This window comes from Myotis brandtii, unplaced genomic scaffold (genome assembly GCF_000412655.1).
Source record: "Myotis brandtii unplaced genomic scaffold, ASM41265v1 scaffold125, whole genome shotgun sequence".
Classification (NCBI taxonomy): Eukaryota; Metazoa; Chordata; class Mammalia; order Chiroptera; family Vespertilionidae; genus Myotis; species Myotis brandtii.
In genome coordinates, this window is record NW_005354385.1 from 11,453,645 (window position 1) to 11,479,746 (window position 26,102).

General features: G+C 41.3%; 1 protein-coding gene across 1 annotated transcript; it reads left to right on the top strand.

Annotated features, from left to right (window-relative positions):
• The first annotated feature begins 4,752 nt into the window (after positions 1-4,752).
• DAPL1 (death associated protein-like 1) lies at positions 4,753-25,728 on the top strand. Its single transcript, XM_005859336.2, has 4 exons — positions 4,753-4,877; positions 15,505-15,592; positions 18,177-18,237; positions 25,444-25,728. Exons 1-4 carry the CDS (start codon positions 4,820-4,822, stop codon positions 25,558-25,560), a joined length of 324 nt encoding a protein of 107 aa, XP_005859398.1. The 5' UTR covers positions 4,753-4,819; the 3' UTR covers positions 25,561-25,728.
• The last annotated feature ends 374 nt before the right edge of the window (positions 25,729-26,102 follow it).

The window sequence follows — 26,102 nt, forward strand, 5'->3', positions numbered from 1 at the left end:
TCCCCCCCGCCCCCCCCCCCCCCCTCGCCCAGGGGCTGCCTTGTGGTGGAGCACATGCACCAAAGAAGTCAGGGTGGGGACTCTGGTCCTCCTACTCCTGTGGGAGCAGAGATGGAAGCAGAGTGGGAAGAGGCCACCAGAAGAAAAACACATAGGCCTCATGTTCCCTGTTCCCCATCATCTACTCACATCTCTACAGTTAAGCAGGTTCTTTGTCTCTTTGTAAGTTATGCCATTCTTTTATTATATCCCTATTTACAGTTATGTTATTAACTTGTAGATATTTTCCATTTTGAGGTAATTAAAAAAACAAAAGCGAACATGCTGTGTATGTATTCGTCTGTGAAGCTCATGTTAAATATGTAGGGTTGGGAGGAGTGGAATAGAGAGGGATTCTCCGTATTTCTCCTAAGGGGTGGTTGCCCTTTGATGCCCTCCTTGCCTTCCACAATAGGCAGATATAGAGGGTAATCAATGAGATCTGGGCAACAAACCATCACACGACTAGGTTTTATGCTACAACACGTGTCGTCCAATACAGTAGCCACAGACCATGTGTCGCTGTTATATTTAAGTTAATTGCAATTAAAAACTCAGTTCCTTGGTTGCACCAGCCGCATTGCAATGCTCAGGTCACATGTGGCTTGTGGCTACCATATTGGTCGGAGCAGACACAGAACGTTTCATCATCACAGAAATTCCTGTGGATCACCATTATTATAAGCCTTGTTAATCACAGAAGGCATCCTCTTAGCCTTCTCATGTCACCCTCAACATCCCCTATGAGACTGTGAGATTTGCTGAAAGCAGGAATGGTGTTTGGTGTCACCTCTAACCCCAGCTCCTAGTCCAGGGCTATGCAAGAGGAGGCCACTCACAAAATATACAAATGATACGATTATTCTTTCTCTTTGCTCCCATAGTAGCTACTTATCTTGGTCACAGCACTTTTCACACACTCCCCCACCACCCAAAAAAGTTTTTATTGTTTTAATTGAGATATAATTGACATATAATATCCCATTAGTTTTAGGTGTACAATGTAATGATTTCATATTTGTACTGGTATACAGTGTGAAATGATCATCACAATAAGTCTAGTTAATTGCATTATCACACATAATTTAAAAATTTTTTCTGGTGATGAGAACTTTTAAGATCTCTTTTAGAAACTTTCAACTATACAACACAGTATTGTTGACTAGAGTTATCATGCTGGGTATTTTTTTCTGGTGATGAGAACTTTTAAGATCTACTCTTTTAGAAACTTTCAACTATACAACACAGTATTGTTGACTAGAGTTATCATGCTGGGTATTACATCCCCATGGCTTATTTTATAACTAGAAGTTTGTACCTTTTGACAGCCTTCACCCATTTTGCCCACTCCCCAGCCCCTGCCTCTGGCAACCACCTATCTGTTCTCTGTATATATGAGGGTTTTTTGTACATTCCGTATATAAACGAGATTATATGGTATTTGTCTTTCTTTGCCTGACTTACTTCACTTAGCATAATGTTTTCAAGGTCCATCCATGTTGTCATAAATGGCACGATTTTTCTTTTTATGGCTATATAATATTCCATTGTGTATATATACCACAATTTCTTTATCCATTCATCCATTAATGGATACTTAAGTTACTTCCATATTTTGGCTATCTATAATAATAAAAGCATAATACGCTAATTAGACCGGACATCCTTCCGGACAAAGCTGGGGCTGTGAGGAAAGCCTGGGTCCTGGGTGCCTGCCGGTGGCCGGAGGGAAGCCAGCCCAGGTCCCGGGTGCCAGAGGGAAGCCCGTGACGGCAGCCGGGGAAAGGAAGGCCTACTCTTGCACGAATTTCGTGCATCAGGCTTCTAGTTTTAAATAATGCTGCAGTGAACATGGGGGCATATATCTTTTCCTGTTAGTGTACATTTCCCCCAACAGTGCACAAAGGTTTCTTTTTCTTCACCTCCTATTATTTCCAACAACTGTTATTTCTAAGAGAAAGTTTATTTAGAAAGTAGCAGAGGTAGAAGAATTGAGCAGTAGAAGAAATGGACTCAGGAAACAAGTTACAGAGGGAAAAGAAGGGGCCTTGGAGCTTAGGAGAGAGAAGGGTATTTCTTGATTTTTTTTATGAAATAGTCATTCTAACAGGTGATATTTCATTCTAGTTTTGATTTGCATTCCCCTGATTCATAGTGATATTTTACACCTTGTCACGCATGCACCTGTTGATTATTTGTATGTCTTCTTTGGAAAAATGTCTATTCAGATCCCCTGCCCATTTTTAAAAATATATATTTTATTGATTTTTTAACAGAGAGAAAGGGAGAGGGATAGAGAGTTAGAAACATCGATGAAAGTGAAACATCGATCAGCTGCCTCCTGCACATCCACTACTGGGGATGTGCCTGCAACCGGAATCGAACCTGGGACCCTTCAATCCGCAGGCCGTCACTCTATCCACTGAGCCAAACCGGTTAGGGTTCCTGCCCATTTTTTAAAAATCACTTTGTTTGTTTTTGGCTATTGAGTTACATGAGTTCCTTATATAATTTGGATATTCATAATTTATCAGATACATGGTTTGCAAATATTTTCTCCCATTCATTAGGCTTTCTTTTCATTTCGTTAATGATTTCTTTTGCTGTATGGAAGCTTTTTAGTTTGATGGAGTCCCACTTTTTTTTTTTGCTTTTGTTGTCTTTGCTTTTGGCATCTCATTGATTTTTACTGATTTAAAAAGTAATACAGAAAAAACTGAGAAAAAAATAAAAATCAAGAGGTAATACTCTCACATATAAATAGCCACACTTAACATTTTAGAGTATTTTCACCCATTAATTTAACAAATAGATTTTTATTGTATAGTGAGGTATAATATGAGGTATGTACAGAGGTATAATTTGCTACAGTAAAATTCACCATTTTTAGATGATGTCTGTATGATGTATGGTGAAAGTAAACACCACCACAATCAAGGTACAGAACCTTTCTGTCAGCCCCCAAAAGTCCCCTCCTGCTGCTTTGTGGTCAAACCACTCTCCCCACCCCCTCCTTTGGCAGCCACTGACCCGGTTCTGTTCCTGTAGTTTTGACTTTTCAAGAATGCCATATAAATGGAGTTACGCAGTAAGTAGTGCTTTAGTCTCACTTTCATTTAGTATAATGCTTTTGAGATTCACCATGTTGTTGCATGTATCTGTTCATTCCTTTTTATTGCTGATTACTATTCTATTGTATAGATGTATCACAGTCTGTCTATTCATTCTATAGTTGTTTTGGGTTGTTTCTAACTCTTGGCAATTATGAACAGACCTGTTATAAACATGTGTATATAGGTGTTTATGTTTGCATATGTTCTCATTTCTCTTGGGAGAATTCCTAGGAATTAGATTGTTACTCATATAGCAAGTATATGTTTAATTTGATAAGAAACTGACTTACAAAGTGGTTTTTACCAGTTTACATTCCCACCAACATGTTGTAGTTGCCTTTTTTGTTGTTGAACCATTCTAATATATTTCAGTGTGTATTTAATTTGCATTTTCCAATCGATTAATGATGCAGAGAATCTTTGTATGTGCTTACTTGTCAATATCTCTACTTTGTAGAGGTTTAAAATATTTTGCTTATTTTTATTGATTTTTTAGAGAGGGAGTATGTGTGTGTGGGAGAGAGAGAGAGAGAGAGAGAGAGAGAGAGAGAGATTGATTGGCACAGCACACTGGCCAGGGATCAAACCCACAATGTAGGCATGTGACAGGGAGTTGAACCAATGACCTTTCAGTGCATGGGATGATGCTCAACCAAATGAGCCACACCGGCCCGGACACTATTTTGCTTATTTTTAAATTTGGTTGTTATTATCAGAAATGTGTTCTATAAATATTTTCTCCCAGTTTGCATCTGGTCTTCATTTTTGTAACAATGTTTTTTGAAGAGCAGAACTTCTTAATCGTATTCAAGAACAAAGAGATATCTCTAAGTACCCGCCATTGGCTAAATGTTGAACAGCACAGGAGATACAATAATGCTTATGTTTATACTTTATCTTTTTAACAAAATCGGCACCTATTGGTTTCTAGCCTGCTTTTCCATTATCTTATTATGAATATTTTTCACATCATTAAATATTATTTTAAAGCATGACTTGTAAATGTGCACTCTCATGGCTATATTTTATTTAACTATCTCGCTCTATTTGGGGATGCTTATGTTGATTCCAGTGAAAATTAAAACAAGAAATATATGATTACCAGTTTTTTTTACATCATTGTTTACATCCTCAACCATTGTTTACATCTCCCATCATTTTCTTAGTATAAATGCTTACAATGGCAAAGCCCGGGACAAAAGCATAGCACTTTGTTTTATAATTGTGTCTTTAAAAAGATTACAGATGTCTTGAGGCAAAGATCTAGTCTTCCCCTCCTTGTCATGCCAGTATGTGACAAACAGCCTGTCACACTGCAGCTTCTCCATATATACTTGATGGATGAATAGTTGGAGAGAAAAAGTTTTCCATTGAACTTCGTCCTCTCATCTTCCTTTTGTGAAAGAAAATAAGAGTCCCCTGGCCATCTACCCTGCCTGCTCAGAGGGAGGAAATAAGAAGAAGATTTCCTTCTAGGAGAAAGCCTGCCACGGAGATGCAGGTTCCCAGAGAGCGAGGTGACAAGCCCTGTTGCTGCTCAGCAACGCCCTGAAGGGGCCCCGCCCCCAGCCTGTATAAAGCCGGGGTGCAGTGGGGCAGCCACAGCTGGCAGGGCCTCTGGAGCACCGGCACCTGCATTGGCACTGGCACTGGCACTGGCACGCGCTATGGCAGATGAAGTGCAAGTCCTGCCCTCCCCGCTGAAAGGGGGGCATCCGCCCGCAGGTAGGCTGCCCACTGCCCTCTGTCCTGCAGGTAGCAAGGGCCTCGGTGCTGCTGCCCTGCCATCTATGCCTGCAACAGAGGCGCCCAACAGAGCAGAGGTTCTCAGCCTGCCATTGTTGCTCTAACTTCATGCAGCTGACTTCCTCCTGTGCCTTTGATCTTTCTATGCTGTGTGTAAACCACCTGGGGATTTGTCAGGCCCCAGATCAATTAAAACCTGATTATATATGAGAGGACAAGGGATTGGGTGCTGGTGGGAAGAGATAGGTAGCAAGGTTGGCCCTTTCCTCCATGGAAGATGATTTACTGCCATGGAAACCTCCCTAGAGGTTCCAGCTCTAAGACTCAGGCTCCCTGAGATATTGTACGACATCTGACTTCATAGCCCGGCAAACCAGCTTCCACAGCAAGGACAGCAACCTCCAGTCTCTCTCCCTCCTCAGGCATGTGGGCTGGGCAGTGGTGTCAGTGATGTATTTGCCTGTCAACAAGCTGAGGAGCACTTTCTAATAAGGGCTCAAACACTGGAGGGGGCTGTCTGGAAACCGTAGCTATCAAGGTGCTTTGCAAAGCATCCACAGTTCTCTCTCCCTCTCTCTCCCTCTCTCCCTCTCTCTCTCTCCCACCTCCTCCCCCTCTCTCCCTCCCTCCTTCCCTCCCTTCATTTTAAATGTATGCTACTTATATCAACTCTCTGGAATATGGAAATTAGTTTTATTGTACTTAACCGTATGTTCATCTAGATTGACTGAAGCATGTAGGCCTATTTTTAGCCAGTTTTATGTTCTTTCAACTGCCTGCCTCCTTTTATCCTTTCCCCATTTACAAGATTTACTTATTGGTCTGACTTGGCACCTCTGGGCCAAGGTTACTTCAGTCATCTTTGCTGCAGAGGAGGATGGCGGGTATACCCTCTGCCACGCTGACACACTGACACAGAGGTTCAGTGGTTTTCTGGGGAGCAGCCTGGCTGAGAGAGTCAGAATTTTCACTCGTTTCCAGTTCTGGGCTCCACGCCCTGCTCTCCTGTGGCAGATGCCTGACACTTTATATTTCATTGGATTTAGCAGAGTTTAACACTGTCTATATTTAAAGTTAATGTTGCTGCCGAATGGTCAGGAACGATAAATGCTAATTATTCGAAGAGAAGTCATCACACAGATAATGACCCCCCCCCAAAAAAAAGAGATACTATTCTCTTCTCACCATTTCCACCCTAATCCTTCATAAAACAGTTAAGCTAAAACCTGATTTACTAAATTACATTCATGCACAAAGGACGCAGAGATCAACCTAACCAAAGGAGCGTTCGGATGAAGCCGCCAAGAACTTTCTGTCCTCACCACTAATGACTGCTAATTACTCTGTGTACATAGCACACCAGGAATCCATCAAGCATGTCACGATGCCTCTGGCATGACAATTAATTATTACGAACTGTGACACTACAGATAAGAGGTTTGGGGTAATTAGAATGGAGATGAAGGCAGACTTTTGCCTCCCCACTGAGAGCCGGGGAACAAAGAAGCCTCCTCCTTCATCTGGTCTCGCTACCTAGGTTAAGTCCAAACCGGTTTGCGATGGTGCACAATTTTATTTTGGGAACAACAGTAATTCATCACCAGAATTCCATCAGATCTTCCCCTGATTCTTAATAAGCAATTTACAGGTCCCAGAAAGTGGGAAGTGGGCATGTTATGACGGGAAGGATTTGACGTGGCCTTCGGAATTGGACAGACATGGGTTTAAACCCTGCTTTCACTCCACATCTCTGAGCATCCGTTTTCTCGCCTCTAAAACAGGGAGTAATAACTAACGTGGATATTAGAAGGTTGTTATGATGATGAAAGGCGATCACCTCTGCAAGGTACCCAGCACATGAATGTTAATCCCCATCAAATGCAGGCCTCGTAAAACGCATAGCCGTCAGAAGAAATTACCCTCCCCAATCGCAAGTCATCGGGTGTCTGAGGGCTGCTGCATTAGACGCTATTGCAGTGGGCAGAACAGAGGAAAATGCGTAGAAAATATACACGTGCCCGCCCCATCTCAGTTAAAAATGAAACCACTCGAAAGTCAGCCGGCGGTAACTCTTTCCCACCTGCATGTCGAGTGCTTAGCAGTTTCTCTTTCATGTATATTAATATAATATATTGCACCTCCATTAGCCGTGGCTATAAATTTATGCTGTGACACAAGACTACATTAAACATGAGCTGGCCTGGGCCCTAGTAAGCTTAGCTTTGGATTTTCTGCTTTTGATTTGCCTCACTCTCAGTTTTATAAGAACCTCATCACAATGAACAGCCAAAAATGTGTGCGTAGAAGGTGATCGAGGAAGCCAAGTACATACATAATGAATTAGAAAAAGCAGGAGTTCGTGAATTTTTCTGTATATTCCCTGCACTTTTTAATTCAGTTTAAGTCAAGTGAATCAGAGCCATCAGAGAGGACACCACGGAACCCCAGAGAGAATCTGTTTTCTGGCTCATTAAAGAGAGAGCGGCCCGGCCGGTGTGGCTCAGTGGTTGAGTGTCATCTATGAACCAGGAGGTCACGGTTCAATTCCCAGTCAGGGCACATGCCTGGGTTGTAGGCTCGATCTCCTGTGTGGGGCGTGTAGGAGGCAGCCGATCAATGATTCTATCATCATTGATGTTTCTATTTCTCTCCCTATCCCATCCTCTCTGAAATCAATAAAAATATATTTAAAAAGAGAGAGAGAGAACGAAGTTTGGGGATTAGATCCCCAAGTGTGAAACTAATGCAGAAAGTGGGGGGGAAACCATAGGGCCAGCACCATTAACAAAAAATAAGGGCAGAGGCTTAATTCTCTCAACTTCAGTCAGCTCAGGTCAACTTACGGGGTTTGGTCTGTGGGGTTTGAGAGAGATGCTGCAATACCCACTTTCTCAGGCATCACGGGGACAGGGTTTGATGACCACAGGGACAAGAACAACCACATCCACCCCACACTGACTGTGTTCCTGGCGCTGCACAGAACTCCTAGACAGGGCAACACCCCTGCAGACCTACAACCATCATCCTGTTCCACAGAGGAGCAAACTGAAGTCAGCGAGGTTGTGCGACTTGTCCGAGGCTGCACACCTGGAGGGCAGTGAGGCTGAGGTTTGGGAATAAAGTGGAGCCCATGCCATGTGCCCCCGTTCTAAAGCCCTCTCTCCTTGATCCCTGCCTTCTATCATCATTATGTTTCTATTTCTCTCCCTATCCCATCCTCTCTGAAATCAATAAAAATATATTTAAAAAGAGAGAGAGAGAACGAAGTTTGGGGATTAGATCCCCAAGTGTGAAACTAATGCAGAAAGTGGGGGGGAAACCATAGGGCCAGCACCATTAACAAAAAATAAGGGCAGAGGCTTAATTCTCTCAACTTCAGTCAGCTCAGGTCAACTTACGGGGTTTGGTCTGTGGGGTTTGAGAGAGATGCTGCAATACCCACTTTCTCAGGCATCACGGGGACGAAGTTTGGGGATTAGATCCCCAAGTGTGAAACTAATGCAGAAAGTGGGGGGGAAACCATAGGGCCAGCACCATTAACAAAAAATAAGGGCAGAGGCTTAATTCTCTCAACTTCAGTCAGCTCAGGTCAACTTACGGGGTTTGGTCTGTGGGGTTTGAGAGAGATGCTGCAATACCCACTTTCTCAGGCATCACGGGGACAGGGTTTGATGACCACAGGGACAAGAACAACCACATCCACCCCACACTGACTGTGTTCCTGGCGCTGCACAGAACTCCTAGACAGGGCAACACCCCTGCAGACCTACAACCATCATCCTGTTCCACAGAGGAGCAAACTGAAGTCAGCGAGGTTGTGCGACTTGTCCGAGGCTGCACACCTGGAGGGCAGTGAGGCTGAGGTTTGGGAATAAAGTGGAGCCCATGCCATGTGCCCCCGTTCTAAAGCCCTCTCTCCTTGATCCCTGCCTTCTTCGGATGGGCATCTTCTAGGTGTTGATTGGCAGCTTAAAATTTGCTGAAAAATCAAATGTAAGTGCAAAGGAAGCATTTTGCAAGCATCTAACCTTTGAATTAAGATCTTCACATAAAAATTCTAAGTCACTAGGCAGAGTTTGCACAAATCTTTGTGGTGGTCAGTTTTTTCACATGCCTTTTCAACCAGTTAGTGAAGGAAAAAAGCTTAATTTTTCTGGCAGGCTTTTCTTTCTTTATCTTGACTGCCTTTTACGAAAAACTGTGCAAAATGTCTGGGAGATCTTAACTGCAAAGGTATTATGTAGCATTCTAAACTCAAGAGTCTATTTCTGGCACTGTAAACTACAAAAGAAGCCCCAAGAATATAACTCTTACTCAGAGGCGGTCAAACAAAGTTTTATTTTCCCCACATATATTTTGTTTTCTAATGAAACTATCCAAAAGAGTGTCTCTCTCTCTTTAAAAAAAAACTTTTTATTGATTAAGGTATTACAAATGTGTCTTTATCCCCCCCCAGTCTTGCCCTCACCCTCAGTGTCTCTCTTTTTCACATGTTTTCTCTCTAGTTTATTGTGCTTATTGAAAGCACCTAAAGTTTTACCCTATATATTCATATTCAAAGGCCTGTTAAAATGTTAAATCAGTTCACATTTCACTTCACCCCATTCCAGTTCATCTTTCTATTAATGTTCAAAAGGCAATATAGTCCCAAACACAGAATTATGAAAATGTTTGAACTAATTTAGTTACAGTGAGACTTTGAAGAGGTCCCATGAGTCAGACCTATCTGCCATAAGCAAAATGGGCAAGACTTGACTGGGTTGGGTTGTAGATGTTTATTTACAACTAGAGGCCTGGTGCAGAAAATTTGTGCACCAGGGGGGTCCCTCAGCCCAGCCTGCACCCTCTCGCAGTCCGGGAGCCCTCAGGGGATGTCCGACTGACCTGCTTCCCACAGTCAGACATCCTTAGTGTTGCTGCGGAGGCTTCTGCCTGAGCGGTGCTCCCCCTGCATTGAGCGTCTGCCCCCTGGTGGTCAGTGTGCGTCATAGCGACCGGTCGTTCCACAGTTCAGTCAATTTGCATATTAGCCTTTTATTATGTAGGATGGTTTGCTAGATCCCAGGAGACCAGGATAAGCGTGCTCCCAGCAGTGCTTTGAAGATGACCCTCCCACAAACTGGTTCCAGCTGATCCAGTCACCTCAATGTAGAGAGAGCCTTAATCTGTGTATACCTCCATGTATCCACTATAGTATGGGAATATTATCTTCTGCTTTTTTCTGCTGTACATGGCTGACCAAGTGGGATTACCTACCAGAATAAGTTTAATATGAAAACTGTGCTCTGGACATTCAAGCTGTGGTTCACTTCTTGAAATCACTCATTTAAAGCCCATAGCCCTACACCAGAGAGGATTCAAAGACTCCTGCATTGAAGTAGAAATCTTCTGGGGGATGTTTAATTTACCCTATAATGTCTCTATTTATTGTTCTTAAGAATGAAGGACTCCCATGTTTGCATTTTTTTTAAAATTTCTTTGGTATTTGTTTTTCTGTTAAGAGCCTTGTATTCTTCTGGAAGGGAGGGAAGTGATAAGTTTTCTTTTGTAAATAGGTGGGAAGCGTTAGAATTATAGTAAGGACTTCATAATAAGGATCATCTACTTAAACTTCTACCCAATTCACCTAAGTCCTCCTCAGATATTCATGGCAGTAGACTTCTTTCCTTTAACACACTGAGGGGCAAAGGACATACGAGGCACGCTACCTGACTCCGAATAACACAAACCGCAATGTGTAGCCAGACTCTGCCTTTCTGGAATTTCCATTCTTTGATCTCATTCTCTCCTCTGGAAAAACATAAAATAAATACAAATAATAATAACTACACATTATTCTGTACCTACCATGTACCAGGTGCTTATGTCACTTCTAATCAGTATTATTCCCTTTTGAAGGATGCAGAAACTGAGCCTCAGAGGGGTTTAGCATCTTGCTCAAGGTCACAGAGTTCCGGAAGTGTAGAGCTCTTTGACCCCATATAACATTTCCTCACCAAGAAACCTTTCCTCATCCCACATGACAACCCCTCGGATCTTTGAAGATGCCCCTGAGCTCCGAGTCGTTGCTCCTTCAGAAGTGATCTCTCCCGGTTCCCTAGGGCCTCCTGTGACCTGCTCCCTTCTCCACTCTGGTCACTCTCCTCTGGACAGTCTCTGGTTTGTCAGTGTCCTTTCAATTGAGTGGCACAAAACTCAGCATTTTAAAGTTCACATTTTTAATTGTTTATTTAACAATAACAATTTGCGTTAGACTGCATCTAACATTACAGAATTCTAGTAAGAAGCTTTTATAATCAATTAAAAAAACCAAGTTGGTGATTCAAAATGACCAAATAGAGTTTATCCCATGAATGCAAGAATGGTTTCACATAAAATATTTATTCATATAATTAATATAATTAACAATAAGCAGAAAAAATCATGTCTGTTTATGCTAAAAAGGCATTTGATAAAATTCAACATGTATTTGTAATTTTTAAGTGCAATGAAACAGTACTAGAAGGATATTTCCTTAACGTGATGAAATAATATATTTATGAAAATATATGTACTTCTCATGTATATAACCTTCTAAGTGCACATTATGCTTAATAGAAAAACACTGAAAGCAATTCTTTAAAAATTAAGGTGACAAAGATGTCCACTATCACCACTATTAAACATTATTTTGGAGGAACTAATATAATTCTTTTTATGTTAATCATTTTTAAACCTGGAAAACCTAAGAATCAATTTAAAACTATTATAAACAATAAGAGAATTTAATGAGATTTAGATATAAAAATCAATAAGAGTAATATAAGAACAACAGTCTGTTAGAGTTATAACAGAAGACTAAACCTCATTTATAATAGCAACAGAAACAACAAAGATAAAATGCTTAGGGAATAAATCTAATAATAAATGTGTGAGATTATGTGAACAAGTTGCTGAGGGACTCAAAGGAAGATATAAACAATAAAAAAGCATACCATATTTTTAACAGAGAGCTACCAGGAATATAAAGATACAAAGTTTTCCTTTTAAAAAATCTATAAATTTAAAGCAAGATCTTTAAAAATAATACCAACAGGATTTTTTATAGGAAATTAATAAACTGGTTCTAAAGTTCATACAGAAAAATAAATAAGAATAGCTAGTAATATTTTACAAAGGAAGTTTAACACAGAAGGACTAACTCTGTCAGATATTAAAATATAATACAATAATTTAAATAGAGTTATAATGGCATATGAATAGACAGAGATTAATGGAACAGAATAGAAGTCCAGAAATAGCCACTGTATTATGTGTGTATGCATGTATACACATGTGTATATGTGTATACACATGCATGTATATATGCACGTGTGTATATATGTATACACATGTAATATATACACACATATACATGAGTACTTAGTATATGATAAAGATGGCATTTCAAATTAATAGATAAAAGATGGACTTTTTAATATTATTAGGATAATCTAAAAAAATCTATTATGCCTCCACATGACTTACACAAAATACATTCTAGAAGGGTCAAGGATTTAAATATACCACCAAAGACTGATTATGCAAAATGAAACCATAAAAGTTCTAGAAGAAAATACAGAATAATATTAATAAAACATCACAGTGGGGAATTCCATGATGATACAAAACCCATAAGAGGTTGACAAAAACAGAAAATTGCTGACTGCAAAAACATCAACAATAAGGCAGTAACTGGCAAAATATTTTATATTTGTGATCCATCTCATAGATAAACAGCTCCTATCCTATATAATAAAAGCCTAATATGCTAAGTGTCTGGTCGTCCGTTCAAACAATCTAAGCATAATATGCTAATGATATGCTAAGGCCACTCAACCGCTTGCTATGACATGCACTGACCAGCAGGGGGCAGATGCTCCAACCGGTAGGTTAGCTTGCTGCTGGGCTCCAGCTGATCAGGACTGAGTGAGATGGGCCAGACATTCTCTGGAGCCCTCCCGTGGTCCCTCCCTATCTGTCCAACCTCCCGTGTTCCTCCCCGGCCCCAATTTTGCACCAGTGGGGTCCCTCAGCTTGGCCTGCGCCCTCTGGCAATCCAGGACCCCTCGGGGGATGTTGGAGAGAGCTGGTTTTGGCCCGATCCCGCAGCCAGGCCAAGGGGCCCCACTAGTGCACAAATTTGTGCACCGGGCCTCTAGTGAATCAATAAAAGAATTAGGAAAAAGAATTTTAACAGTTCATAAAAAGAAAATATAAATGGCTTTTAATCACAGAAACAAACTCAACCTTTAATAAAATATAAGAAATGCAAATAAAACAATGAGATACCATTTTTAAAAAAACTTATTGATTGACAAAATCAAACGTTTTCTAGCTCACATGGTTGCAAGGGACTTGGGGAGATAATTGCTAACATTGTGACTGGTGAGATTGTAAACTGGTGCAAGTTCTGTGAAGGGCAATTTGGCAAGATTTAACCAAATTCCAAATGTATATTCTTGAGAACTAACAAGATCACTTGTAGGAATTTATCCCATGGATATACTTGCACTTGTGCAAAATTCTGTATATATGAAAGGATATTCAGTGCAGCATTGTTTGTAATAGCAATGGATTAAAAACATCTGAAATGTCTTAACATTTGGGAATTGGCTAAGTAAACACAGAATGTTCATATAATAAAATGTTAAAGATGCTAAAAAGAAAGGTACATTTCTATATGTGTATTGAAATAGAACTTATTCCAAAACATGTAATTGAAGAAATATATAAACAGATAAGGTACAGACCAATGTGTATCTTATGCTACCATCTATACTAATAAAAGCCTAGGTGGCCCTCGTGCCCTCACGTCATCACAACATGGCCGCCATAAGATGGCCAACCCCATGTCATCACAAGATGACTGCCACAGGATGGCTGCCCCCACATTGTCACAAGATGGCCGGCAGGAAAGGGCAGTTGGGGCCATCGGGCCAGCAGGGGAGGGCAGTTGGGGCCATTGGGCCAGCAGGGAAGCAGTTAGGGAGTGATCAGGTTGGCAGGCAGAAGCGGTTAGGGGCAATCAGGTAGGCAGGTGGGCAAGTGGTTAGGAGCCAGCAGTCCTGGATTATGAGTTGGACATCCCCCAAGGGGTCCCAGATTGGAGAGGGTGCAGGCTGGGTTGAGGGACAGCCCCCCCCCCCCCAGTGCACGAATTTTGTGCACTGGGCCTCTAGTTTAAAAAATAATAGCATGTAAGTAGACATATAGAATACTTATGGATGAATACATGGGAAACTTATAACATAGCAGCATCTAGGGAGATGAACCAGGGGGCTGGGAAATAATGGTAGGAGGGAGACTGCAGACCTTTTCATGCTTTTTGAATTGTGTGCTTTATGTATGTATTAGAATCAAAGCAATAAATTAAGTAATCATTTTAAAAGAGCAACAACTAAGTCAATTCACAAAGGCATGGAGAAACAATTTTCCTTATTTTTCACTTTATTGGAGCTAGTTTTAGAAAACTGTCCATTTGACATTCCCATAAAAAGAATTAATAGGTTCAAACGAATCAATGTCCATTTAGCTTTTTCTCATTTGAGCTTGTCAGATTTCAGATGTGCAAATTTCCTGGGAACAGAAAAAAGTATTTGCTTTGACTTGCATTCTGAAATGGGTCATTCCTTTAAAAAGTTGATTTCATCTGACATTGCTAAACACTTGAACTGCTGTTAGGTCATCTGTAGCCTGATTAACACTAATTAATCTATTAAATGGCAGGATTACTAATGCATTTTATTTGCTCACTACAATATCTGAGCTTGGCCAACATCCCAGATTCGGGGTCTGAGATGATAGGTGGGTATATGGTGGGATCAGAAGCATCTCTGTTGAATTAAATGCCTGTTATCGCCACCGCCCTCACTTTTGGCTCATTCTCAGAATCTGACTTTTGAAAGCTTTGGTTGAAAAAAAAAATGCAAGCCTTGCACAAACTTTAATCTTGTGGGAGAATAGGAGGGTCACATTGTAATTGTCAATTGCTATCATGAAGAGTGTAATTGGTTTGATAACAAGAAAAAATGTTTTTCAGTGAAATGCCTAAGTGAGTATGTTGTTATTCATCTCCCCAAATGGAAGATGTACCTGCTGCCTTTGAAAGCTCAGTTCCCCTCCCTGAACATAAACAAGCAGACCTCAGCAGTTCTTCTCCCCACCTTGTTTGCACGAAACATCTTTTTTCTTATCTTTATGCAGTTTCAGGGTAACTTTTTTATTGCGTTGTTTTAGATGAAAGTTTAGATCTTTACAAAATAAGTTCTAACCTGGCTGGTATTGCTCAGTGGTTGAGCATCAACCTATGAACCAGGAGGTCACGGTTTCATTCAGGTCAGGACACGTACCCGGGTTTAGTGCTCAATCCCCAGGAGGCAGCCGATCAATGATTCTCTTTCATCATTGATGTTTCTATCTCTCCCTCTCCCGTCCTCTGAAATCAATAAAAATATTTTTTAAAATAAACTAAAAAATAAGTTCTAAATTTTTTTTGCCAATTCTAAATGCATACCTTGAATAACAAAGCATGCCTTCTCTTGCTGTTCTAACCCTGACTCCCATATTGATGCTTATTTGTTTATAGTAAAAGCTGGAGGGAAGCGAATTTCAAAAAAACAAGAAATTGGCGTCTTGGAGAGACACACCAAAAAAACAGGATCTGAGAAAACAAGGTAGGGGACTGCTTGATTTCCTTTCCTGTGTCACCTCGAGGAGTTTTCAGTGACTCTTCTTTCAGAAGTCAGAGGCCTCCCAGTCCCCCTAGGCCAATGGTTCTCAACCTTCCTAATGCTGCGACCCTTTAATACAGTTCCTCATGTTGTGGTGACCCCTAATCATAAAATTATTTTCGTTGCTACTTCATAACTGTAATTTTGCTACTGTTATGAATCGTAATGTAAATATCTGACATGCAGGATGTATTTTCATTGTTACAAATTGAACATAATTAAAGCATAGTGATTAATCACAAAAACAATATGTAATTATATATGTGTTTTTCTGATGGTCTGACCCCCAAAGGGGTCACAACCCACAGGTTGAGAGCCGCTGCCCTAGGCTTTTGCTAAGCAGGGTTACAGACAGCCGCCAAGGTGGGGCGTGGTGGGGGGTCAGGATCCGTGGTGATGCAAACTGGAGGTGAAAGGTCGCTACCTTCTGGAGGACTCTTTCTGAGCCCCCATCACTAACCCCACCCATTCATTCTCCCACTCGCTGAGTCCAGCCCAGCTGTCTTGTACTTAAATGACACAATCCTAAATGCATTCAAACCTGACGCACATCCCTTTATCCTATTTTCACATTAGCCTTTAAAATAGTGTCCCTAAGGCGGCCCTATTTTCATAGTATGCTTTCTGCTGAAACAAATCTCCTGAATTAAAAATAAATGCTTTTTAGTTGTTGTTTTGAATTCATCACTCAATTATTTAGAAACTATTAATGGCTACTATATTTGGCATAGCAGGAGGGCCTATAGATACTGAGGCTGGTTTCTCCCTGCCCCGTCCACCATAACCTTGACACACTGCACTATTCCCAGAGCTAAGCAGAAAGCTGTGGCTGGAGCAGACACACAAATGGCCCAGTCACTCTATGCCTTAGTTAAGGAAAACATGTGGAACTGACTTCTCCAAGACGTGTAATGACGGTGCTTCAGAGACTATTTCAAGGTGTTTTCCATAGGCGAGTATTTGAAAGGAGTTGATTAGATGCTCAAGGTACCTCCTTATGAGTTAAAATGGCCACAGTCTCAGAAGGAGAATACGGAGGGAAATGGACTATAGACTTTCTCTGCCTCTTTCATGTAACACATTTTTAGATCATTTTAAAGTTTCCTTTCTGATTTCTGTGGAGGAGATGGTTTGGGGATCTTTTCTACATTAAAATAAAATACTCACTAGCCCCCTTAGCAGTGTTTGCCTCTCCCGCTACCAGAAAATAACCATCACCTAAGGAAAGCGACACTGCGAGTCCTTGCTAGTGACCCGCTTGGAGGCCAGCTCCTAGAACAGAGAGCACCCTGTGCATGATAACACACGGTTGTTGAATCGCAAGCTGACTGATTTGGAAAGTGTGCTCTGTTACTAAGACCTGACTTAAGCATAAGCCCTGTTTATGTAACACACCTGGGCCAGGGGCTCAGCAACTAGAGTCATAGCTTGGAAATGACCTTCTAGTTGGCAGCCAGTGGGCAAGTCCTATTTCTCTGCACCTCAGAGACAAGGGGACTTACTGTTAATTCCAACGTCAGCTGAACAGAGAAGGAAGAGGAGTTGCCTAGAGAGTAATAAAGTGGTGATTGGACCCCTCTTTTAAAAATGCAGGGTTTTTTTTATAATAGTCATTAAAAGATGGGAATTGGACTACTACAGAACTTAAACAGCAAGAAATCAACCTCCCTCCCTATTTGTCAGGGATAGATATGAGTAGGTAGGACCTAAAGCTTATAGAACTTGGGTGCCATTTTTAAAAGATAATAAAGGAAGTTACCAATGTGAAATGACCAGGGCCCTCCCTGTGCAGGGAGCGGCGGTGCAGCCGCAGTTTCACCAGCTCCACCATCAGTTCGTCCCTGCCCTCACCTCTGCTCCAGGAGTGTGTGCACGGGATTGGAGTGCCTCGTCTTCATGGACAAACAGTCCCCTTACATCTTCTTGGAGAATAGCTTTTGAAAAAATAGACCCTGGAAAATAAGTTTCTAGGCATCATCAATCTATGTCTGTTTCCTAATAACGTGCACCAACCAACACAAACCATCCAGAAAAAGAAACTATGTCGAGCGCAGAGTTTCCATCAAGAAATTGTACTGCAGGCTCGTCCCTGATTGAAACCCTCCTACAAAATAACTTGACCTCGGAGGAAGCCAGACACAATAGAGCATGTGCCTTATCATTCATGTTATGAAGTTCACAAGCCGTCAAAACGAATCCATGGGGCTATAAGTCAGGGAGTGGTTATCCTTAGGGGCAGCTGGTTAGACTAGTGTGTTAAGTATCTGAATATGTGCTAAGCCGTGTACTGATAATAGGTGCACTTTTCTGCGTATGTCATATACTCCAATGAAAAATTTAAAAGCGAAAGTAATAATAAGTTGGCCTATAAGGCTTGTCACGTGGGAGGCAGGACTGTTTGTCTTTCAGACGTAGCCAAGCAGAGTGACACTTAAAAGCCAAGTAGACCCACTTGTGTATAAATCATTGAACCTCTTCAGTGGGAAAGTTTTCAGGTCCCATATGAAGTTTCTTTTCATCTTTTCAGTGCTATTGTGAATGTTGCCAAAATACAGACGATGGATGCCCTGAATGACACACTGGAGAAGGTGAGCTGTGGGTGAGATGCATCATGGGATACTTCCAGACAGTACTCCCCCAACCATCAGGCTGCGTGGGTGAATGAGCCCATGACCACTGAGGTGTTTTCCAGCTCGGAGAATCAATGTCCTTTTGAAAGAATCTGCTCTCGGTCCCAAGAGCACAGACCGGTCTTGGTGAGAAAAATTGTTTCTCCCAAATTCCTAGTGTCCATTCAATAAATCATCTCAAAAATAAGATAGAAAATAAAGCACGAATCATGACACCAAATTGGCAGGACTTTACTTTGCCATCCCAAATATTTCTCAGACACATTGGCATGGTTTTATGAAAAGGCAGCCTGTGTATTGGGAATCCTACAGTTTTGCCCTTGCTCCCGACCACTGCATTCCGGTAAGGCAGTATTTGACTGGAGGCGAGCGCGGGTGGTGGAGGATTGCACAGTTTCAGGCCGGAGGAAGGCTGGGCACTGGCTGGCTTTTTCCAGAAAAGTCTGTTTAAATAGGTGGTTGACCACTGCTGTTGTTATTTCTATATTATGAATTTCTTCTAAGTAGCTCAACAAACTAAGAGAACTTACCAGAAAGATGGTGGTTTGGTTTTATATTCAAGAGTTTTCAACTACGTAGGTGAGATGAGAGTCTTATTTCTGGAGGTCAGATGCATTGCATGTAAGGCAAGGAAGAGCCCTCTTTCAGCTGCTCCCACGTTTGTTGAAGGGACAGGACTGGGCATCCTTTATAGAAGGAAGACTTGTCGTTACTGCCAACATTAGGGATTTGAAAAAGATGAGCGCAGAAACTGTGCTAGGCCTCTGACTCCCCATCTGGCACTAGCTCTTCCACTTACCAGCTGTATGACCTTGAGCAGGTTACTTATTCTGTGCCTCACATTTCTTGTTTGTAAAATGGAGATAAGAAAGAAAATACACTTCACAGTTTCATTGTGTGGAATAAATGAGTTCACACAGGTTAGCTCTTAGAGTGGTGCCTGGCACAGTCACCTGTTTGTACTCTGCTCCGGGGAGTAGCATGGTTTCATGGCAGAGATAAAAAAGATACATCTGAAGTCCCTGGGATGTTATGAGGCAGAGAATACAAGACAAGATCTCGATTATACAGTACACAATAGCTACAGAGCCTTCTCATGTGGGGGACTTGTTTCTCCCATAAAATAGATTTGAGGTGAGGTCATAAGTGCCTCTTTGCCTTGCTGGCTTTACAGGAAGGGCAGGGGTGGAGGATGCCCTGCCAGGGCAACACCAGCTGCCCGCTCCTGCGTCTCACCTTCCCTTGCCCCTGCCCACTAAACGCCTCTTCCTCGGGGGCAAGAGGATGCCACAGTTGTTGGTGAAACCAGATGGCACGTTCCTTGAGAATATATGTTGACCCAAAATGAAATGTTTAAGGACAGTGGTCAGTAAAGGTTTACGCTGTGTGTAGGTATGATGCAAGGGTCCATATTGTTTTTTTATAGACCTATATGCATATGTTTGTGACATAGAAGGGTTCTTCCATTTTCAGTTAAAATACCAATTCTCTATTCCAAAGATAAAAAGGAGAGTCAAGTAACAACAACAGTGATAATTGTGTTTGGAAAAATAAGACAATAGTGAGATGGTGTACTGTTAGAAATATGTTTAACAGCAACTATCCATGTAAAAAGAAAAACTTTAACACGTAGTTCAGTGTTTACGGGGGTGGGAATGTGGTCAACACTGTATAGATTACTGGCTAAAACAGGCTCTGGCATCAGACATTAGATGCCTGGGTCTTATGCCAGCTCTGTCACTCACTAGCTGTGTGTCCTTGGGCAAGTTTCTTCACTCTCTGTGCCTCTGTTTCCTCATCTGTAAATGGGAATGTGATTAATAGTGTCCATGTCAAAGTGATATTGTGAGAATACAAGGACGTTATATAACCCGTGCAAAGTACTTAGCACAGAGCCAGACACACCCAGCCCTCAATATTAGCTTCTAGTCCCAGGCAGATATCCTACAGGGAGCTACTTGGATTCCTGGGCAAAGGATAAGAGGCCAGAAAATCAAGTCCCAAGATTGCCATAGTGACTGTCTTGAATATGGGAGTTAGTGGGATCCACATATTTCCTTACAGCTAAGAAAAATCCTCCCTGAATCCATAATTCAACCTGACATATAATATGATTTCATAATAAAGGTCAACTGGGGTAAAAAGACCAATGCCTTTTAAAAGATAGATCTGCTTCAATCAGTGGTTGTCAGGAGCTTTGGTGAGAGGAGGGGTTGACCACAAAGAGATAGGAGGGAGTTTTTTTGAGGTGGGGGAGTGATGGAATGGTTCTATATTTTGAGTGTGATGATAGTCACAGACTGTATGTACTTATAAAACTGTGCACTGAAAAGGAGTATATTTTACTATAGAAAAATTCTACCTTGATTTTTTTTTGTTAGTCCTCACATGAGGATATTTTTCCATTGATTTTTAGAGAGAGTGGGAAGGAGAGAGGGAATGAGGGGGGAGAGAGAAAGAGAGAGAGAAACATTGATGTGAAAGAGACACATTGATTGGTTGCAACCCACACATGCCCTGTCCAGGGCTGGGGATCGAACATGAAACCCAGATAAGTGCCCTTGACCGGAAATCAAACCCATGACCCTTCAGTGCATGGGCCAACATTCTAACTACTGAGTTACACTGGCCAGGGCTATACCTTAATTTTTAAAAAATAAATATGTATAAACTATATGCCTTATACCAAAAAATTATAAGACATAAAAACATAGAGATAAAGATATTGGCATCTGCTGATAAATTTTCACCTGTATTACAATGATCCCTTCTGCAAAATATATTGTTGCAAAGTCCTAACAATATGCAATTGGTCAGAAGAAATGCCTGCATTTATTTACGTTCATTCATGCCCTCTGCTACAATTCTGTCTAGTTCCAAGAACCCATGTTAATTCTCAGATCAGTTTAAGAATTTAGAGTCTAAGGCTGTAAAAGTACAGCCTGACTCATAGGATCTCAACAACCATTCAATCATGGCAGGACATTTCTTTCCATATGCTATTTATCTCAGGATCCCTACTTCAAAACCAACCGAGGGTTTAAGATTTGGGAGATTGAAAAACTGTACAAATCTAAGTGGAATTTCCCCTCCCACTATCTTCCCCACTCCTCCCTTCACACAGACCTCTGTCCCCACTACCTCTCCCCATCCCTCCCCACCTCTCCAGCCCTGGATAATAACTGAATTCCTGTTGCCCAGTGACAGACCACATAACATGGTATTCCTGGCAGAAGAAGGAGTTATGTAAGCTTGAAAACTCTAGGCTAAAAAGCAGGGAGACCTGGTCTTAGACCAAATTCCACCTACTCCTTAGAGATTGTTTAACCTTTTAGAAGTCCCATAGCTGCTCTGAGATTTATGTTTGCTCATTTACTTAATTTTTTTTTAAAGGCAGGGATTGAGAGAGAATGGTACTGCCAAGTATATTCCTTCTCTGGATGGTTATGGAAGTTAAACTTGGCATTAGTTGTGAAGCTTCTCAACATGAAAGTATCCAGTTAAAACATCAGAACAGGGTTGCGTTATGGTGTGGAGGGGGTGGAATGTTGAAGCCCAGTTAAAGTTGGGGCCACTTTTCAAGTTGCCAGATGCATCATCCACACCAAAGTGAGTGAGATGGATGTGCAATGGGGTCCTGGGGGAGAGGAGACGATCAAAGGCATCTGCAGACCTAGAAAGGCTTCTCTGTTCCGTGGGTGAACATCGCCGTAGGAGTAGCCTTGAATTTCATTGACTCAAACCGAATGTTTTGTTTTAAGCACTTTACTTAACGGGGTGTGGAAATCTAAGTGCCACGTTGGAAGTTAACAACCGGGAAAGATGAATGGAAGAGTGGCCCGTCTGCAATACTACCCACCTTCAGGCTCTAAAACAAAACCTGCCTCTGATTTCCCTGCATCTGGAATTTCTTTCACAGCTCCAATCCTACAGACTTCTAACAGACTTCTTTTGCTTTTTCTCTGAAACCAAAAATGTAGGTTCTGAGGTCACAGCTACCCAAGATGAAGGTAAATTCTCAATGTGGGTGTTTCTACTGATCTGCTTTTTAAGTTCAGTGTGTTGGCCCTTATGTGATGGAGCCACGGCAGGACAGAGTCCTCACACCTATGCCAGCCTTGAATTCTCTCTCTTGTGGGGTTACCCTAGATGCTCTTACCCTCATGAATCAGACAGGAAACACCTTTCATTCTACAAACCCGGTCAGTTTACAGAGATGAATGATGAAGAATCCCAAGCTTCCCTACGTGAAGACGCCAGACTGAAGTCACAGCGAGCTGTAGGCTGCACTCTGTGAAGCTATCCCTACTTATTTCTAGTTCAGGCTTGAAAATAAAATCTTTCTATCTCCACTGATATAGAACCTAAACCTCAGAATTAGGACATTGCAGGGTTGACTGTTTTATTTACAGTTTCCATTCTAGCGGAAGACTCTTTATAGGTGCTGTACCCACAACCCCCCAAGTCCTTCTACATTAGGATGTTCCTGATGGAGCGGTGGGTTTCAGGGACAGCGAACTTGACTCTCTTGTTGTATTTACAGGGTGTGGCAAAAGTAGATTTACAGTTGTTCGTATGGAAAAATAATACAATAATTAATAAATAACAATACAAGAATAAATTGTTTCATGTACTCACAACTGTGCACCTACTTTTGCCCAACCCTGTATAAGAGGTGCTAGAAAAGCCTGTACTGCCCCCCCCCTCCCAAAACCTGTACATTTGTAATTTAATAATTATGGGCAGTTTCGCTAAGACTATTATCTTTGCTTGAATTAATTTCCACTTCCTTCTCAATCCTATTGATTTTTTTTCCTCCTAAACTTTCCCAAACCAGATATAGGTGGCCAGTGAGCCCCAGAGGCAGTCTCTCCCTCATTCTGACATGGGGAGTCCCCTCCCGAGACCAGTTTAGCAGAGCTTTTAGAGCCTCAGTTAAACGCCTTGGTTAAAATGTGCCCCTAACCCTGTGCATTACTGATAAGAATGGAAAATGGTGCCATCCCCATCCACTATGGACAACGGTTGTTGCTAGCAGCTAGGGAAGGAAGGAATGAGGATTTATTGCTCAAGGAGCACACAGTTTCAGTTTGGTATAATGAAAATTTCTGGAGATGGATGTAGTGACGGTTGCCCAACAATGTACTAGTAAATGTATTTAGTGCTACTAAACTATACACTTAAAAATGGTCAGAATTTTATGTTAGGTGTATTTTACATAGAAAAATGTAAGCCCTAAATTGTGGAAATAACCCTGGAGATGAATTAGTGCCACGTTAAGCAATGAGTGTGTTCCAGCAAACTCTCCCCTTTCCCACCTCCACCCATCATCACTCTCGCGCCTTAAAAACAACAATCAACATCGTGGCTTCCTCTCCTCAGTCTCAACTTGTCATCGTGGGCCATCTCACCTTGGCTAATTGCCCAGGTTTCTGTTTTATCATAATTACTTGTTCATTTCCTTTCTCACCACCCCCCACCCCTTTACCGTACATTTACATTTGACTTGAAGTAACTTGCCAGGTTGTTCTTCCTACCTGTAATCTCTCGAATGTGATTTAGCGCTAACCTGAAATAATCCATCTGTTTTAGTTGACGCTAAAGACCCACAGTCTGGAAGAAAATTACTGACATCAGTGACCTCTTAAGTTTCCTTCTGGTTCTAATGTTTAAAGAAAAACAAAACAAAGCACTCTGCCTTTACCACCCTATAAAGTGCATGTCATGTGGCTTGATGATAACTGGTCTGACCAAAATAAACTCTTCAGTGCTTTTTTTAAAAGATTTTTCTTCCTTTCTGCTAGAATGCCAGCATAAACCATGCTTGGGTTTAATTATTGTAAAAGAAAATTATTAGAAGAATACTGATAGGCAAAATAAAGAAAAAGACTAGGAATTACCCATAATTCTACCCCTCAGAGATAACCAATGTTAACACTTCAGGTTATATTCCTCCAGTGTGTTTAATTTTTTAAGACCAAGAATAAAGGACTTTCTAGTGTCAAGTTTCACATGAAAGGGAATGCTGTGTGCCTAGAGCTCAGGGACATTTGAGAAGAGATACAAGGCACCTATGTTTTCCCGGCTTAGGAGAGTCCAAACAAACCATAAACAATGTGATGCTTGGGGTCATGAACAGTTTATCTCCCCTTTTAGTTAATTTGAGTGTCAAGGCAGGGGCATCTCCGTTCAATGGTGATTAAGTTAAATTCCTAGTGAGCTGAGGCATCCCCTTTTTTGCTTGCTAGGGAAGGTATCCTTAGGTGCCTTTATGTTTGTATCAATGGCTTGAAAACAAAGAACCAGAGTAGACCCACGAGGTCACTGGGTTCGAATTCCCCTCCTAGGAAAATTATGTCTGAAGTCCTTGCAGCATTGTGCATCCTTTTGATTTTAAGCCATCCTTAATGTAAATTTCATAAGGTCTTTCGGTTCCATATGAAATTTATCTTATTGTCGAATAGTCTCAGTCTGTGTTAACTTAAATCTACTTAAGCCTGTTTCCTCATACATGTCTTCTGTGGAGGTGACTAATGAGAACTTTTGGTACCTGAAGCTAGTAAGTCATTCCTCAGCTTTCTTTTCTTTCTCAGGCTGTTTAGATTGAACCATATGAAACAGCCAATATTACACCATTTATTTACCTATTAAAATAGAAGTTTTATATGTTTCATTCTAATAAATAATCCTAACTCTTTCTAACTTCTTACAGAGGTTCTCTATTTCTGATCTTTTGACAACTGAGGGGTTCTTTCCCTTCAGGACTTTCTCAAATGTTCCTGTAGCCTTCTTAGAATATAGTGATTCATATATGCATACTGGTGCCAAAATAATTGCTAATATTAGAAGACTGATGCAGAAATAATGAACCATTTATACTTGTAAAAATGTCACTTCAAAACACAGACATATGTATTATGTATATTATTTTAATATACTATCTGTTATAGTTTTACAAATTAGAGATAAACAAATGGGGGAAACCCCAAGTGAACACACTGTGGACCCAGAGCTGGAAGTGGTATGGAAAAAAAGCAATACTATCAAAGAAGTAAACAAAATTGTGAAATTTCCATGACCAACTGGATTGCTTTCCACTACTTTAATACTTCATGGTCAAAAAGATCCAATATGCTTATTTTTTTCTTTCCTTCTCACATTTAGCTCAGCCATAAATTTCCAGCAGTAGTGCACACGGCACATCAAAAACCCAGACCTGCTCTGGAGAAGGTCACTCCAATGAGAAGGATCTACATTATTCAACAGCCTCGAAAATGTTAAGCTGGGACGTAAAACATAGCCATCTGCCCAACTGCCTCCAACATCTGACAGCTTAGCACAAGGACCAAAACTTCCCTTAGGCTTGGTGCACTTGCTTGGTAAATAAAACAGCCTTTGTATCTTCTCTTTGGATGTTAGATAATAAAGCATTCAAAATTGTGAATGCAATGCATTCTTGGGCCTCATTTTGGTCCAGGACAAGATCGCATTGATAGTTACAGAAGAATTCTGATGAGTAAGTGGAGAATCCAGAAGACTTGACTCTTCCACTCTACCTCCTTGGACAAGCTCTCCTATCCTTGATGCTGACTCTGAGCAGTTCCACCCACAATGAGTTCCCTAAGGCAAAGGCTGAAGAAGTGTACACTGAGCTTTGCGAAGACCAATATTCTGTGCAAACATCAGGAGTTATTCTTCTCCGTGTGTTTGTCTCAAGACGCTCAAGTTTTCACTTGAGGTGAAATGTCTTTCTGTTTCACACATAAATACATGGGTTAGTGGGGGTAGGGGGGGAATGAAAAAATTAGTTTATTACAAACGTA